We start from the raw sequence: 18,566 nt of genomic DNA on the forward strand, positions 1-18,566 counted from the left end.
CCACCTATTGTCCATTATCGTATGTACTTTTGTTAACAATGTTTTCTATTATGTTTTGTCTTCTGACTTATTTTCAAATTGGATCCCAAACTTTATGCAGTTAAAGAAAACAGTGAGAAAATACCACATGAAAAACAAGAAACATGTAAATACAGGCACAGAGTGGATCAAAAGAGTTTTGGGAACTAGAAGTAGAGATAATAGTTGGATTTTTGTGGAGCGCAATGTCACAAAAGGCCAATATTATCATATTCAGTGTAGTAGACAATATGTATTCCACACATATTTTGTGTATTTTATAGGTACTGGACAGGGAGAAAATACATTAAAAATGTATCAAGTTCCTATGAAAATAATGTAAAACCCAGCAGCTAACTTGACTTGGTCACAGTCTTCTCTAGTGACTCGAGTGCAGTGGACACTTCCTTTAAGGGTTGTTTTCAACGGCTCAGTGATCTAGAAACCACTTTTGGTAAGCTGCTGGGATACCTTCCTAAAAGATAAATCTCTTTATATCATTCTGTGCATATATGACAAAGTCCATTGTTGAGCGTGGTTTACAAAGACTACATAATCTGGTTCCAAAGATCTTCTAGCTTCTCTAACTCCAAGCACTTGCTTTAGCCCTATTTCTTAAGCCACCCAAACTTCCCATCATTTCCTAAACCTTCCATGCCATTTCCTGCCCACACTCTACCTGTTCCTGCCAGTGCTTTCTCTTTTTTTCCCCACGAAACAGTAAGTGGTAGATCTGAATTGAGTTCAGATTGCTTGATCAGTTTGCTTATCTGTAAATGGGAATAAAAATATTTGTCCTATAAAATGAGAGATAATATACCATAATTAAGTATCATGACTTTGGTGCTTGTATGATGAGTGGAAAGAACTCAGACTTGGGTGCCAGATAAACCCGAGTTCAAGTTCTAAATTAAGCACTTACGAGCTGGTGATCTTAGCAAGTTTCTAAATCTGAGGCAGTCCCTCATGTAGAGAGAGGAGAATACATTACCCTTCAAGGTTCATGTGAGGATTTAATTAGACAACACCCTGACATGTTTATCTTCAACCAGAACTTCAATAATGTAACTGACTCTAATTACAACTTCAGCAATATAAATAATTCATGTTAATAATCAGAATATGGTAGCTTTGGTCTAGTACATTTTGTGTATCTAAGACAGCACATTATAATATATATTAAACTTTTGCAACAATTACCCTGGAATAAATTTACAAGTAGTGTAGATTCCTGGAGACTGATTGGAGGATGTGTGATAGCACAGCTTCTGGTGGAGGAGAGCATCATGTCAGACCACTCTTTGTTCCTTCCTAATATTTGTCAGAAACTCTATTGTTTTACAGATTCTTATTTTTTAAGCTTATTTATTTATTTTGAGACAGAGAGAGAGAGAGAGAGAGAGAGAGAGAGAGAGAGAGAGAGAAGGGGAGGGATAGAGAGAGGGCTCGATCCCATGAACCAAACCCATCATGATCTGAGCTGAAACCAAGAGTCTGATGCTTGATGGACTGAGCCACCCAGGTGCCCCTCGCATATTCTGGAAGAAAGATAATAGATAGACACAATGATTTGCGATTTTTCACAATCTGAATAAAACTTTTATGTTTTGGTGTTTTCATCTATAATAAGGTACAATATTATAATATTGTGTTGTTAGAACAGGAAAAGAAAGCATACAGTAAAATGTAGGGAAGAGAGATTAAAAATAAAAATTACAGAAAAGGTAGGTGTAAATGAAATAAGAGAAACCAGTTTGGGCAACAGAATGAAAGAGTGGAAGGAGATGGTACCAGAAAGAATATAAGATTTGTGTCATGATATTTGAATTAGGATCCAAGTAGGATGGGCACATTTTCATGTGACTTAAAAAACAACAAAACCACCAAATGAAGATATTCCTTTGATAAAGTGAATAACCCTACCCACCATTAAGTTGTGAATATTCTGATTTTTCTTTAGAATTTTCTTGAAAGTGAAAATAAATAAATACTGAAGGACTCAGAGCACTGAGGTTTTCCCCAACCTATAGAGGTGAGTAAGCATGTGTGATGTCCTTAAAGCAGTTTTTTTTGAACTTGGGGGGGAACCAAATGGGAGGATGAAGCACCCTGTCAACTTGGAATCCAAAACTCTGTTGGGGAAGGGGGAAGGCGAAAATCACTGAGGGAGCTTGGGGGATTGCCCAAACAGAGGTGATTCTTGTCCCAAATCCAAATATGCAGTCCAAGGAAAGGGCAAGTCTCTAGCAGAAGCCATGTGCTCTGAGTGATGTGAGGGGCCAGGGGAGCTGTGGCACAGAGGTAAGTCAGAACAGGGTCTGAGTCAACCTCAAATCACCCCAGGGTTCCTGGCAGATGAAGGACATTTGAGGATTTCTTATGCTGTTCTGAGAAGGCTGGCTATGAGCAGACAGTCAATGTAGGTGGGCATTGTTGCTGGGTGAGAAGCATGTGGATTATCTGGTAGCTGGAGAACATGAAAGTGTTTGAGTGCTTTGGTGAGTGCTGATGCCAAAATCCAACAGGAGCTAAACCTCACACAGGACTGACGAAGTTACTGTAGATGTTCATCTCTCCACCTGTCCTCCACTTTCATGTTTCAGAAGCTGCCTCTGAGTCTAGATGCTATTGGGCAGAAGGGGAAAATGGGTGGAGTGGATAAGAATTCTTAGGTGATTAAGATTGTATCTTTAAAAAAATTTTATTTTAATGTTTATTTAATTTTGAGAGAGAGGGACAGAGAGACAGACAGAAGGTGAGTGGGGGAGGGCCAGAGAGGGAGGTAGGGAGAGAGAATCCCAAGCAGGCTTTACACTGTCAGCACAGAGCCCAAGGCAGGGCTTGAACTCACGAACCATGAAATCATGACCTGAGCCAAAGTTGGACACTTGCTTAACTGACTGAGCCACCTAGGTGCCCCTAAAGTTCCTGATTTTTAAACCAAGCTACTTTGAATTAGCAAATTTAAATGTTTATCATTTTATGTAGGAGTCACAAGCTCTGAGTTTAGTCACAGAAACAAAATTTCACTTTTATGCATCTGAGATTTGTGGACTAAAAATGAAAATTTGTATATTATATACTATGTCTGGTTTTGATATACTTAATATTAATGATCGGACAAAGCTGTTATTTTGTGTGTGTGTGTGTGTGTGTGTGTGTGTAATAGTTTACAACCTTTCCCTGCACCCTTAAATTTTATGACCAGAATGTTGGCATTGCCTTTTAACCTTCTTCTCTGAACTTCTCCCCTACCCTGTGTTTTCCGAGGGAAAAAAAAAAAAAAAACGCGAGAGGTGAATTTTCCTGAAAAAAGTAGACTAGAAGAAACAAGACACATTTTGTGCCCAAGGAGACCGTGTGGCAGAGGAGTGTGCTGTGTCAGGAGTGTGTTAGGAATGAGGGTTGAGTGATGGGGGCAGGAGGCTGAAGGGAGGCCATGCAGTCTTGCATCCAAGAAAGAAATCTGGGGAGAGGAGTCAAAAAGCTCTTGGAGATTGAAGAGTAATAGAGAAGAGAGGCCATGGAACTTCAGTAGGATTCGTGTAGATTGCATACAATGGAGGAGTCTAAATTTTTCGGAGGCATGAATAAAGGGAACACCTTTGTTCTGTATGAGTGTCATTAAATGTGAACCCATTCTGGGATTGGATCACATATAATAAAGTTTACGCTGGTACTAACACCACCACCAACACATAAATGCCTCTGTTAGTTCCTTATCCTGCCTCTACGTCACAGACTGCTGGGTGATTTCACTGAATTCTTTAATGTCTTAAAACTTACTGTCCATCTGCAAACACTACTTATATTTATTCCATATGACGTGGCATCATTCTTGCTTTCATTCCTCCACAACACACTGCCTTGTCAGGTTCCATTTTTCTTGATCACTACCACATTCACTCCTCAGTTATCTGTTCAGGTATTCATTATAGCTGTACCATAAGCAAAATGTGGAGGGGATTTAATCAGGACAAAACATTTGGCCTTGACCTATCTGTTCACATCTTAAGTTGATAATGCTAGCCTGTGTCTATTTGTATCCATCTTATACAACAGGCATTAAAGCTGTCATAGGTTGTAAACTCCTAGAGAGAAGGGAATGAGTCTGTTTAATTTCTTCATGCAGCTCCTCCTAGGTAATGACTACAATGGACCATGAGAATAATATTGAAGCCACTGTATATTACCAGCATAGAAACTTTGAAAAAGATGCCTAAGAACCAGGAGCACGACAAAAAGATTTGTATAGATTTTTTGCCACTAAAGTGGATTTGATGGACAAATGATTTCCTCTATTATTTCAGGTCAACACTGGGGGTGAATGCTCAGTTGCTGAGAAAAGTTATGGGGTTTCAACAAATAAAAACAATCCCTCTTTCCAGGGAGCCTGCACTGTTGTGCTGTGGGCACTCAAGATCGGGGGTAAGGGCTGCAGGCAGAAGGGAAGAAACAAAAATCTAAATTTAACTTAGCTAAACTAGCCAGCTCTCCTGATTTTACCACAAAGAAGGAGGTTAAGTGGAGGTTAGGAGAATCGAACAGAAAGCATGACCGATGACGTCTTCTTGTCCAAGCTGGAAACGTGTGAGAAAGTAGAAACATTTATAAACCATGAAGCAGTTTTGCGGTGTCCAATAAATCAGCCACAACCAGGAGAGCAAATCTTCTGGACCATTGAAAATGAGTCAAACATTTCTAGCCTGCGCTGGGAAAAGCCTATTAAAATATCCAAAGGCTGGGGGTGAGCAGGAAGATGAGGGCAGAGGCTGAAAAGGAAAGACAAGGATCAGAGGTTTTGTGAGTGGCCGAGGTAGTGGTGCCAGTTGTGTTCTGTCTCAGAAGCTAGTGCCTGATGCACCCGAGAGCTTAACCGGTTCTTTCCCTTAATTTATACCTGCACCATGGAACCTGGACAAAAGCTTTATCAAAACAGCTTTGTGTGGTAACTTACGTGATGTCTCTCAGATCCAGGCATGCACATTTCATGTCCATCAGCATGTTTTATCCTATAACATTTCAATTTCGAATCTATGAAGTAAGATTTATCTGCTTAAATGGCTACAACACAGGAATCTGTAGGGTGATAATTCCCTTATACTGTGAGGATCAGATGGGGGCACCATCTTACTAAATGCTTCAAAAATGAGCCAGAATGTCCGTGAATGCAGGTAGCTGCAGAATGGATTGTGCATATGTGATCTGTCGAAAACCTGTTTAATAGGGAACTATCCTTCATGAAGGTCCTAACTCACGAGGGGGGATAGTAAGGATAAGAGGTGGGTAGAACTAAGAATTCTGGTTGCAAGATGTGCGACCAAGAGACGAGAGTTTCTCTTTGTGTGTGTTTCTTCATGACGTATGGTGAGTCTGAGGAATAGAGAGAATGGTTAGGATGAAAAGGGAGAAATCAGGTGGTAGAGAGGGTGCAGAAGAGCTTGTTGATCAGAATTAGAAATCGATATCTGGGCCTCTTGGAAGTCAGGGAAGGAAATGCTGCTGATTCCACTTGGCACTAAGCAGCCTGAATGTGGGGGAGATGAAAAAGAGGAGAAACTGAGCACGCAGCAGGATCAAAGCCTGAAGGAGGTGGGAAAGTGGCCAAGGAGACGTGTTCAGTGTCGGCATACCCACTTCATCTCAATGCAAAGCCTGCCTCCCCCCACAGGATAAAGAGGAAATCAGCCTGGCATGGTAACAGACAGCTTATTACCAGTGTGGGATGTATTTGCTACCAAATCATGAATCGTTAATGCCTTTGGGTAGCTTCGCACAGCAGTGAGGATGCGTTGCATTGCTTCTCTACGTGTCTCTGCCATCTCCTTGAAATTGGGAGACGTGTGGCTACCATCTCAGGGAATTGTGTGTGTGTGCTGAGGCAGGGCGAAGGAGGAAGGAGCAAGTTAGGGTGACTCTATTCAGTATGAACACGGTCTCAAATGTATCTCCCTTCTCTGGGCACCAGCCTCGGCACAGGCAGAATGACAGAAGACACGGTATTCTTTTTTGGGGGAGAGGTGATGGGAGAGGTCAAGTGTGTAGGTATTTGGCAACCAAGCTATTTGGGGTTACCTGGAGAAAAGAAAGCATCTGTCTGAAACTAGAAGTGTCAGGAAGTGGGTCGCTTTCGTGGCTCAGTAGATTAAGTAGCTGACTCTTGATTTCAGCTCAGGTCACGATCTCACGGCTATGAGTTCCAGCCTCTTGTCAAGCTTTGTGCTGACAGTGTGTAGATTCTCTCTCTCTCCCGCTCTCTCTTGCCCTCCCCTGCTGTTTTTTTTTTTCTCTCTCTCTCTCAAAATAATTAAATAAACTTAAAAACAAAACAAAAAAAAGAAGTGTTGGGCAGATCCTGGTAGTTTACAAATTACTCCTGAGAAGTTGACAAAGTTTCTTCCACTGTGGCTTCACCTGACACCTGTATAGCAATCTTCAGCCTCAGGTTTCCTACAGCCTATCAAGACTCCTCCACCTTAGATGGAATGCCCCCAAGGGCCAGATTCAGGGCCCTTTCAGATGGAAAGGGCTGTATCTTTAAGGAAAATGTAGTTGTCTGAGGGATAGCATGGGAGTATGGACTGGAGAGGGAATAGAGATAATGAAAACATCCACTGGATCTTAATCACTTGGAGATTTATAAAAGCCCCTTTCGTTAAAGTTCCTCTGGGCCTGACTGCAAGCATGGACTTGGAGAAGTGTGATCAGACCCTTCTCTCCCTGCTCATTCTCTCACTGGCTGTGAGAATGATTTAAAATGTTTATCTACTAGGTAGGTATGTGAATAATGATTATACTAAGCTTAGTGTATTGGCAAAATCTTAATCTTTAAGGCTAGGATTTTGGGTGATAATAAATTTGTTTTAATAACATTATTGTAGGTTCTCTCTACTTTAAGGTGACATTCTACCCTTCTATATTTCCTGCCCTTCTTGCCCTACATATGAAATTGGAGGCCCATTTTTAAGAGTAAGTAAAGAATAATACAACTGATGACAAAAGGGAACACAGCTATATGGCCTCAGTTTCTTGCTATGTAAAAAATGAGGGTGTTGTACTCTATAAGTTTTTGACTTTCCCCTGAACTCAAAAGTCTGATTTTATGAGACTTAAATTAAAAAAGTACTTGAGAGACAGAAGATGAAACTGTCTAACTAGATAGTAATTCACTAAAGATTCAGATGCTGGAAACAGAAAAAAACTTACTATTTTTCTTTAAATATATTAGATAAGAATTAAGAGAAATGATTAGGGGACAGCAGTGTAATTAGATGTTTTGATCAATTAATTAGCTCATATAATTGGATGGCCTTTCAGTTCAAGTGCATATTCAATCCTCTAATAAAAACAAAAAAAAAATTTAAATGTTAGTTGCCTTTTAAGAAGGGTGAATCTTGGGGCGCATGAGTGGCTCAGTCGGTGAAGCATCCAACTTTGCCTCAGGACATGATCTCGCAGTCTGTGGGTTTGAGCCTCGTGTTGGGCTTTGTGCTGACAGATCAGAGCCTGGAGCTTGCTTAGGATTCTGTGTCTCCCTGTCTCTTGGCCCCTCCCATGCTCATGCTCTGTCTCTCTCTGTCTCTCAATAATAAATGAATGTTAAAAAAAATTAAAAAAAAAAAAGAAGGGTGAATCTTACTATTAAAGACTGTATCAGATTGTCTGCGTTCCTTTTTGTAGCTAATCATGTGGTGACATTTTGGTTCAACAGAGCACCTTGACCAAAGGTGGACCTGGAGTTGAGTTTGGAGACAGGGGCTCAGGCCAGACAGCTGTGTGTGTGTGTGTGTGTGTTAAATGTTTATTTATTTGGGAGAGAGAGAGAGAGAGAGAGAGCGAGCGAGCTCTTGCATGAGTGGGAGAGGGGCAGAGAGACAGGAGAGAATCCCAAGCAGGCTCTATGCTATCAGAGCAGAGCCTGATGCAGGGCTTGATCCCATGACCCTGGGAATATGACCTGAGAGGAACAAAGAGTTGGATGCTTAACCAACTGAGCTCCCAGGTGCTCCTATGTTGTTCTTCACTATGGAGGAGAACTTGAGTTCTGGAGACAATATCAGGGAGGGGTGATAGGTTGAGGAGGAATGATGGAGAGAGAGAGGTGGAGAGAGGAACTGGTGTAGTTGTCAGAGGCAAGGCCTCTGAGAGTCCTCCTCACAAAGAATAATCCTTGGAGGTTTTTTTTCTTTCTTTTTTTTTTTTTTGAGAGTATTGATTATTAAAAAAAAGGTATATTCATTATTATGGGGGATTTAAGAAATAAGGTGACCCTAGTAAATTGAGGTAATATTGAAATAATTATAAAATGAATCTACTTAGCAAAAAAAAAAAATCAAACAAATTACTATAAACTACAACTATTTAGCAGGAAAGTATCAGTTTCTAACACAAGTAACAGGAGACCTCACTTTATACTATTTTTTTTTTAACTTGACTTCTAGCTTTGCTGTAACAGAGAACAAAACCTAAATTTGAAATATACATGACGTGCCAGCCCCTGCTTACCTTCAAAGAAGGACAAAGCTTTTGGTTGTTCTGATCAGGGTGATGGGTGAAGGTGCAAAAAGGATGAGAGAGTATTGGATGACTATGTACAAGAAGTAGAGCTACTGAGGTTGTGGGGATATTGAGGGGAGAATATATCCAGGAGGAGGGGGAGGTAAACTGACATTGGAATGGAGTAAATATTTATTGGTACTTCTAATGTGTATAGTTCCATGTCATGAGGTACAAACAAAAGTGCTTTCTAAGAAAAATCCTAAGATCAATACAAGTGGAGTCTAATTTTCTATTCATTCAAATTATTTACTTGTGTATCCTAATTCCTCAGTTGGGGGACACTGAGAGATATACGTAGAGCAGATGGCACCAGCTCATAGGAGGAGAGCCATAAACAATGGGCATGGGTTTCTTCAACTTCCCTGGGATGGGGAGGGCCTCACCTGGGGATGTGCAACCTGGTGTTGTTTGGATTTACTAGTTTTATGACTCTGGGATGGTCAATAGTTCTTTTTTGCTTAATCTCTGAAATGGAGAAATATCTGATTTGCCTGTAGGCCAATGGGCTAGATTAGAGGATCTGTTAAAATCCCCTTTAATTCTCAGATATTATGGTATTAGAAAATATTAGAACTGAATCATGTTTTGCTAGCATAGGCTTTTCAGGGAGACAGGCTTGGAATCAAATCTCTTTTGCAACAATTACTAGGGAATGGTGCCAGGCATACTACTTAATATTTCTCATTTTCTGTTTCTTCTTTTGCTAAATGAGAATATCTCTTTGTGTTTTTATAGGGGTAAAATCAGATAATGTTTATAAAGCACTTAGTACATAGTTTGTGGTTCATGGGAAATTCTCAATAAGTGGTAAATATAAAAACAACCACATCTATAACCACAATCATAGTCCTTGAAATCAAATGGTATGAATGCTTATAGTTTTTCAGACAAAACAAAGAACAAAAAAACACACCTAACTAGAATACCCAATTCCAAGCATTTCACTTTGCACTTCACTTTGCAAACAAGTTTGTCCTAATGTGCGAAATTATGCTTGCAAAACTATTAGTTTTGTTCACAAATATTTAGTTCACAAATATAATCATGTCTTTCCTTGATGCAGATTATGATGATGTATTTGCACAGATCTGTTAATTTTCTTCCTATTCGAAACTTAAAAATATTATTCCAAACTCACAGCAAGAACAATAAAAAATTATTAGTAACCTTCAAAAACATAGGGCGGCATAATAGATACTTCTGTAGTGTGCACATTGGAAAGTTTATTCTCTCATCTTTTGGATATGGGTAAATATGCCAGTATTCTCTTTTTTTTTTTTTTTTTTTATATACTAATGGTCGGTTCTGGGAAAACCCTTTCCTTTCTTCTTCTGAATGGTTTGAGAAAAAAATATTAGAAGGTACGCCTGTCGTAGGACTTAAGGCAAAGCTCAGATGGTCTTGTAAGTATCCATTCAGAATTGAAAAGTGAGGACGTGGTGCATCTAAGTGGCTTAGTCGGTTGAGTGTCCGACTTTGGCTCAGGTCATGATCTCACGGTCTGTGAGTTTGAGCCCCATGTCGGGCTCTGTGCTGACAGCTTGGAGCCTAGAGCCTGCTTCAGATTCTGTGTCTCCCTCTCTCTCTCTGCATCACACTTTGTCTCTCTCTCCCTCTCAAAAATAAATAAACATTTAAAAAAGTTAAAAAAAAAAAAAGAAAATGAGGACGTTCCCAGCTGTGCCAGCTCTCGGCAAAATACTTCAGTGGATCAAGTTTATGTTTGGGCCTCTTCTATTTCCTATTTCCTCACTTGTTCTCCGTCTATCCAAAGTATTGAGTGAAATGATTGTTTTTGTTTAATGATACTGGTTAAGTAATAAGTAAAGCATTTGCTGATAAGGACTTAAGATACAATTCTTCCTGGGGATTGTTTTTTAACTTTTAATTTCAAAATATTATGGACTCAAAAGAAGCTGCACAAATAGCACAGAGAAGTCCTATATACCCTTCACCCAGTTTCCCCAATGGTAAAATCTTGTATAATCATAGTACATTATCGAACTAATAAATCAACACTGGCATAATACAACTAACTAGACTATACACAGAGGAATTTTTATTATTTATTATTATTATTTTTTTAACGTTTATTTATTTTTGAGAAGAGAGAGACAGAGCACGCATGGGGGAGGAGAGAGAAAGAGGGAGACACAGAATCTGAAACAGCTCCAGGCTCTGAGTTGTCAGTACAGAGCCCGACGCAGGGCTCGAACTCACGGACTGGGAGATCACAACCTGAGCCGAAGTCAGACGCTTAACCAACTGTGCCACCCAGGCGCCCCAAGACAGAGGAATTTTTAAAGAATTAGAAATTCTCAAGGGTCAAAGAAAACCTTTTCTATATCTAAATGTTGCCCCTGTCTGTGTGCACCTAGGTTTTTGCCCGTCTCACTGTTTGGGAATCCTAGATTAACTTTCTGTCTTCCCACCCTACCCCTTCAGAGCAGGGATCATGCTTTAGTCACCCCTTAGTCTTATTGCTTATTAAGGTCATTGGCATTCAAAAAGTATTTTTGGTTAACAAGGTGACTAATAATTGCTTAGGTCTTTATACACATTATCTCTCAGAATGTTCATGGTCTAGGGGAAAGAGTATAGACTTGAAAAACATTCAAATCCTGGTATTTATTAGCTTGAGTCTTGTGACAAGGTACTGAATGTCCTTGGGTCTTGCCTTCCTCACGTATTTCATTACATCTACATAATAGAGTTGTTGTAAAATTCAAGCAGGTAATTTATGTAAAAAAGAAGCAAACATAAGGGCTTGGGATGTGGTTAGGGTAAAATATTTTATTGCCATTTATAAACTAAGGGTCAATGATTTTATTGCCATTTTACAAACTAAGGCTCAGGGAAGGTCAGTCATTGCTGCAAATCTTAGAGCGGATACATAAAGTGCTGGTAAGCACCTTAGACTAGCAGCCTTCCATGATAGCACATTGTCTTTTCCAGGCCACTGGAAGAGTAGATTAAAAAAACAAAGAAAGAAAGAAAGAAACAAACAAACAACCACCACCACAGGGAAGTTACAGAGATTTAAGATTTTGTCCTTATGTAGTTGTTGACTTCTTTTGCTAAGTGCATAGGAAACCCTCTCTTAGTGGAGCTGGATGATGAGATAAACTAGAAGGTCAATCATGGGTGTGGGGTGCTATTTTAGAGGTCCCTGCCAAATGCCCGTTCACCCTCCCCATTCCGTTGACACCCTATAGCGAGGAATGTTGCTTGCCAAACTGCATCAGATGTTTATATCCTCATCCCTTGCTGAAGGCATGGAGGGATGAGAAATTGGAGCCCTTAAGTATTCACAGTACATTGTAAAAATTTGTTTTTAAATCACAAATTAAACTTAATTTTTTAAATCACAAAATAAACTTAAATTTAAAAAGTTGGAGGGGGGTGTCTGGGTGGCTCAGTCAGTTAAGTGTCTGACTTCGGCTCAGGTCTTGATCTCATGGCTTGTGAGTTCAAGCCCCATGTTGATCTCTGTGCCGACAGCTCAGAGCCTGGAGCCTGCTTCAGATTCTGTGTGCGTGTGTGTGTGTGTGTGTGTGTGTGTGTGTGTCTGCCCCTCCCCTACTCACGTTCTGTCTCTCAAAAATAAATAAACACTTAAAAAAAGTTGGAGGGTTTTGACATCATCATCATCATCATCTACTTTTATTTTCTGCTCATGAAATAATTTTTTTTTAACAAAAGAGAATATGTAAACATGGAAATTTTTTACTAACCTGAATTGGCTGGAAACACATTAGCCAAAGTTGCTTTTCAACTTGCTCTGATCACCTTTTTTTTTTTTAAAGTTTATTTATTATTTATTTTGAGAGAGAGGGTGCACAGGAGGGGCAGAGAGAGAGAGAGAGAGAGAGAGGAAGAGAGACAGAGAATCCCAAGTAGGCTCCACACTGTCAATACAGAGCCCAAAGTGGGGCTCAAAGTCATGAAACATGAGATTATGACCTGAGCCAAAACCAAGAGCTGGACACTTAACAGACTGAGCCACTCAGGCACCCCTGCCCTCAACACCTTTTACATACCCTTGAATTCCTCATATTAGAATGTCTAATTCTAATTGGAAGTATCTTTTTGGCCTATTTCATCTATTCATTTCATTGAAATGGAATAGGAGATGGTAAAATATGTTATTGATTTATGAGGCTGTTGGCTACAAGTGTCAAAAACTCGGGTAGCTTAAATACTTGGATTACAGTGAGAAACATTCCATTTTTGGTGGTGGTTTGCAATTTGTTTTTTGGTCCTCTAATTAATAAAATGGGTAATGGGTCTTAAATGTAGGAACTGAAACCATGAAACTTCTGGGAGAAGACATAGAACAAAGCTCTTTGACATGGATTTTGGTAGTGATTTTTTGGATATGGCACATGAGACACAAGCAACACAATACAAAATAAACCAGTGGGACTGCCCCAAACTAACACGCTTCTGCACACCAAAGAAAACCATCAAAAAAGTGAAAAGAAAACATACAGAAAAATATTTGCAAATCATATATGTGATGTGGGGTTAATATCCAAAAACATAAAAAGAACCCATGCAATTCAGTGGCAAAAAACAAAATAACCCAATTAAAAGATGGGCAAAGGACCTGAACAGATGTTTCTCCAAAGAAGACATATTTCAACAGGGCCAACAGGTGCATGAAAAGATGCTCAACATCACCAGTCATGCACAAGGAAAAGGTAAATCAAAACCACAATAAGATATCAGCTCACACTTTTTAGAATGGCTGTCATTAAAAGGACAAGGGGAAGAAAGCTGGTATGGATGTGGAGGAAAGGGAACCCTTGCACACTGTTGATGGAATTGGAACTGGAAATTGGTATACTCACTAAAGAAGGACCCTCAAAATGTTAAAAATACAACTACCATATGACCCAGCAATTGCACTTCTGGGAGTATATCCAAAGGTAATAAAAACACTAACTCAAAAAAAGATACATACCCCTGTATTCATAGCAGCATTACTTACAATAGTCAAGACATGAAAACAAGCTAAATGTCCGTCAGTAAATGAGAGAATAAAGAAGTTGTGGCCTATATATGCAATGGAGTAGTATTCAGTGATTAAAAACAACAACAAGAAAATTCTACCATTTGCAAAACATGGATGGACCTTGAACGCATTATGCTAAGTGAAATAAGGTAGACAGAGAAAGACAAATACTGTATGATCTCACTTATATCTGGAATCTCTACAACAAAAGGAAAGTCTCAAAACTCATGGAAAAAGAGATAAAATTTGTGGTTGCCAGAAATAATGGTGGGAGGTGGAGGAAGGTGCTGTATGATGTACGGGACAATTGTTAAAAGAGTAAATCCTAAGAGTTCTCATCACAAGGAAACAATTTTTACCCATATTTCTTTTCTTCTTTCTTTTCTTTTATACTGTATTTATATAATATGGATGTTAGCTGAACCTATGGTGTCATCATTTCACAATATATATAAATCAAACCATCGTTCTGTAGGAATTAAACTTACACAGAGATGTATGTCAGGTATTTCTCAACAAAACTGGAATGAAAAATGGAGTACCAGCTACCAAGATTAGAGATAGAGAGAGCTAAGAAATAGGATGCTTTTCCAGGATTCTGAACTGTTTCCTCGGTTTCAATGCCGTCTCCCACCCTCTGACCATTAAAAATAAGGTATACCAGAGACCAAGAGAGGAAAGGAAAAAAAATCACTTTGATGCAGTACAGGCCATCGGAACTGGGAAAGTTAGGATTGAAATTTACTTGGAGATATTCTCAATAGAATATCTCAGTGAAAACCACCTTCTGCAAACTTTGAAGACATGGAGGAGTGTAAACATGCGTGTGAATTCTAAATGTGTTAAAGTTTGTCATTCCCAACATCAGAAGGTGTTAAAGACACCCAGAAAGTTTTCTTTCTTGATTTCCTTGGACTGTCTCATAATTTAGTACCTAAGAGACATAAACATTTTATTTCTACTTACATAATATAATTTAAAGAGGGTGTAATGCAGAATGCCTCTCCTTGGATTAAAAAAATTTTTTTTTTCTGAAAAATAAACTACAGCATACATGGAGAAAGCAAAAATTGTCATAGTAACAAAAGTAAAAATGCCCATCTGGGCTCCTGGTGTGTCTGTGCCTTTTACTGCTTTGTGCTTTTCCTTTTTTTTTTTTTTCCCCAAGGCATAGCAAGAGAGCTTGTTGAATAAAAAAGATTTTATGAATGCATTTCTCAGTGAGAAGGCACACCTGTGATATCAAATCACAAAGGACCGGGACCACAAAGTGTTAAAACTACACAGAAAGCTGAATACACGTAAAGTCTTTCCCAGAATATTTCAATGGGTATCTTACTTGAACACGATCTCTTTAAGGACTGCTTCTCTTGACACATTATAAAATTACTTATAAAATAATTATTGCTTAAACAAATTGGTTTTTATGAAGCATAGGTTTGTATGGCACGTTAATCTTGCTCAACTATTGACTCTGCCAGGATAGTCCAGTTTCTAATATAAATACCAGAAATGACTTAAGAATAATTCTGAAGTGAGATTACAATTTTATCAGAAAAAAAAATTATCTCAAAAGCATAAATGTAAGTAATAAACATTTGTAATTGTGATTAGTTCATACAATATTATTAAGGTATATAAAATTAAATACTGAGCATACTTACAATATTTACCCAAAATTAAGATGTAGAAGAAGACAGGACCAGATGTCATTTCCTTCTTTCTGAGCAACTGATTAATAAAAGTGAATACAATTTGGTCTTGGTTTCTGAGTCGCACACAGCTCACGGTGGTTGTGTGCTATTTCTGTCTGCAATCTTAGCAGCTACAAAGCAGTTCACCCTCCTTCCTCTCTCATTTCCTCTCCCTCTCTTTCCATTCCCTTTTCTTTTCTTTCTTCCTTTCTGTTTCTCAGAATCTCTCCTCCCACCCTCCTTTGCAAAAAGTCTTAATATCCTTCTTTACACCCTCTCCACACACACCCCCCCAGTAGACGTGCGCGCGTGCGCACGCGCGCACACACACACACACACACACACACACACACACACAAAAGAGGGAACACAAAGCTGAGCAGTGAGCAAAAGTTTCAGACAGAGAACATACAAGCTCTTCTTGACTCTAAACATCTTGTTTCTATGTCCTGCCGCAGTGTACAAATGAGAGTGTGTGTGAACTGACAAATGTCTGAGCTGATCAAAGTCACACTACTAGAAAGAAACTGAGCTAGAGATACATTACAAATGAAAACTATTTTTTCTCCTCAGTGACTTGGGACTAGGAAAAGAACAGAACTACACGGGGCAAAATGCCTTTGTGGAATTAACTATAAGGCAAGGATTAAAATGTAACTGTAGCATTCTTTTGTGATCTGAGTTTAGGCATTTGAATGATAGGATATTGTTTACAGAAAAATACAAAGGAATAAAAAACAAATCTTAAATTTTCTTGAGCCCATGAATTTGTTTTTTTTTTTTTTTATGAAATTTATTGACAAATTGGTTTCCATACAACACCCAGTGCTCATCCCAAAAGGTGCCCTCCTCAATACCCATGAATTTGACTGCAGTGGAGAGAGCACGACAAGTCATTGGTTGTGGAGTAAAGCCTTCCTGGGTTTGAATTATGGTCTGATTCAAACTATAGTTGTGTAGTTGCTTGCTCTTGGCTGACCTTTGGTTTTCTGGAGAAAAATATTTGGAGGAAAAAGGCAAGGTGGCTGGGATGATCAGCATAGTGCATACTGAATATCTGGCATAGGTTCTAGGGCATAGTAGGTGGTTACCAAATGGCAGCCATTCATATGATGATGACTTGTATAAGTAGGAAAAAAAAAAAAGGAAAGGAAAACAAGGAAAAACATTTCCATGCAGTGCTTTCTTCTTTTAACCAGGCTATATCATTCTTATTTTTCAGTTTGCTAATTTATTGCTAAAGCAATGGGCAGCACCTTGCCATGAGAAATTTGCTCATGAGGTTAATGCCTCCTAATCTCTCTCTACATATAGACTCTGTAAGTTACACATCACGATATCATTTATTTCATCACAGGAAGCCTCTTTCTTTCTTTCTTTCTTTCTTTCTTTCTTTCTTTCTTTCTTTTTTTCAGGAAGCTTATTTCTAAAATGTGGCTAAAAGGTTATATTAACACTACTTTTCTTTTTTCCTGTAGAAGTAATTAATACCATGAAAGGAGAAATGAGGTATAGGAATCTTTATAAGTCCTTTATTTATCAGATTTATTCAATGAAGACACTGTTATTTTAGTAGAAATGTTTATGGTTAACTGAATTTGAATGCTCATTTAATGATCAGTAAGTGTTCATTCAGTGTTTATTCTTTATAATAATGCTTGAAATGACTTAAGTGATTAATGATTTTTTATTTATTTTAGAAACAGTGTTTCCTAGAAGGATGCTAAGGGGCATATTAGGGCAATATCTGAAGGGAAGCCCATCGGAAGCTTCTCAACAGTAAAGCTGAGGCACTTGCTTTGGGAATCTTCCAGCAGAAAGTCGTTTTCAAAGTAATCCTGATGTTATTTTGTTAGCTTTGAGCATTTTGTCTGAGCTGATGATACAATTAGTGGGCCAGTAGTCAGGAAGTACTTTTAACAATATATACATGCATTGTATTTTTAATCTCAAATTATCCATGCTAAACTTCAAAATAATTTCTCATTTCACTAAGATTGTAGTATATTTTACTAAAATGGATATTTATCTGGAGGAACAATTTAAGACTTTTTTTTTAAATAGAATATCACTTCTTTCTTATTTTAAGCCAATACAATGAATCTGGAGTATTAGTTTCATATTGGTATATTGGTGGAAAAAACCCAGGAGTGAAAAAAAAGTACCCTTACCATACAGTGCAGCAGGCACTATTGGGATTTTGGACCAGAAAATTATTGTGAGGTGCTATCCTTTGCATTGTAGAATATTCAGCAGCATCCCTGTCCTCTACCCACTAGATGTCAATAGCACTCTCTAGTTGGGACAATTAAACACGTCTCCAAACTTATGCAAACGTTCCCTGGGGGGCAAACTTGTTCCTGGTTGACAACAACTGCATTGTAGACAAAGCCTTGCCTGAACAATGTTTAACTATTGATTTTTACTTAATAATTAAAGTAGAATTCTTCTCAACCTTCTAATTAAAATGTATTTTCTTCTTTTGTTGTTTTGCAATTTAAAGACATACATTAAAGAGTTTTAAAAAGAGATGGTGTATGTTCCTAGCTTTCTCTTCCTGCTCATATCGTTCAATTCCAAGCTTACATTATGGGTCTGATAGGATCTGTGACGTCATTCCCTCTGTTTGTGAGTATTTACTTCATGGTTTTCCACATCAGATTTGGTGGCGATTCAGGCTAACAGTTAACACCCTTTCTTACCTTGGAGTCTCTTTTAAAATCTTATTGAGACTCTCTGAATAATCACAAAACTTTATATTTGAAAATTACTTCTCAGAACAACCTAGAGTCAAGCCAGATAAGCATTATCAACCTGTGTGCACTGTATAGATTCAAATTTCTAATCTGTGGTTTTTCCTTCCCACTACCACTGAACTATTCTAGTACATTTTTAGCATCATATTTTAAAATTTGATAATGAGACTCAAAGGTTTTTTGTCTATGTGTCTCAACCTATTTGCCACCATCATTTCCAACAGTAGAAAGAACCATTTTGCTTAATGTGTTTTTTAATTTTTTTTTAAAGTTTACTTATTTATTTTTGAAAGAGAGTGAGAACCAGCGAGCAAGGAGCAGAGAGAGAGAGGGGAACAGAGTATCCGAATGGGCTCTGGGCTGATAATAGAGAGCCGGTTGCGGGGCTCAAACTCATGAACCATGAGATCATGACCTGAGCCGAAGTTGGACATTGAGCCACTCAGGCTCCCCTAAATATTTGTTTGATTGCAGACCTGGGAAAGTCTCAGTGAAAGAGATTGGTAAGATCTCAGTCAGAGC

At 38.6% G+C, this 18,566-nt stretch overlaps 1 protein-coding gene across 5 annotated transcripts in view; it reads right to left on the bottom strand.

The window, feature by feature from the left end:
- RXFP1 (relaxin family peptide receptor 1) overlaps positions 1–15,480 on the bottom strand; it is a 118,300-nt gene extending 102,820 nt beyond the window's left edge. For all 5 annotated transcript variants that reach the window (XM_030312842.1, XM_030312839.1, XM_030312840.1 and 2 more), the window contains exon 1: positions 15,259–15,480. In XM_030312842.1, coding sequence (XP_030168702.1) covers positions 15,259–15,307 — 49 coding nt within the window. In that variant the 5' untranslated portion in view covers positions 15,308–15,480. The remainder of the gene's footprint in view (positions 1–15,258) is intronic.
- Between the last annotated feature and the right edge of the window lie 3,086 nt (positions 15,481–18,566).

Source organism: Lynx canadensis, chromosome B1 (assembly GCF_007474595.2).
Source record: "Lynx canadensis isolate LIC74 chromosome B1, mLynCan4.pri.v2, whole genome shotgun sequence".
Lineage (NCBI taxonomy): Eukaryota > Metazoa > Chordata > Mammalia > Carnivora > Felidae > Lynx > Lynx canadensis.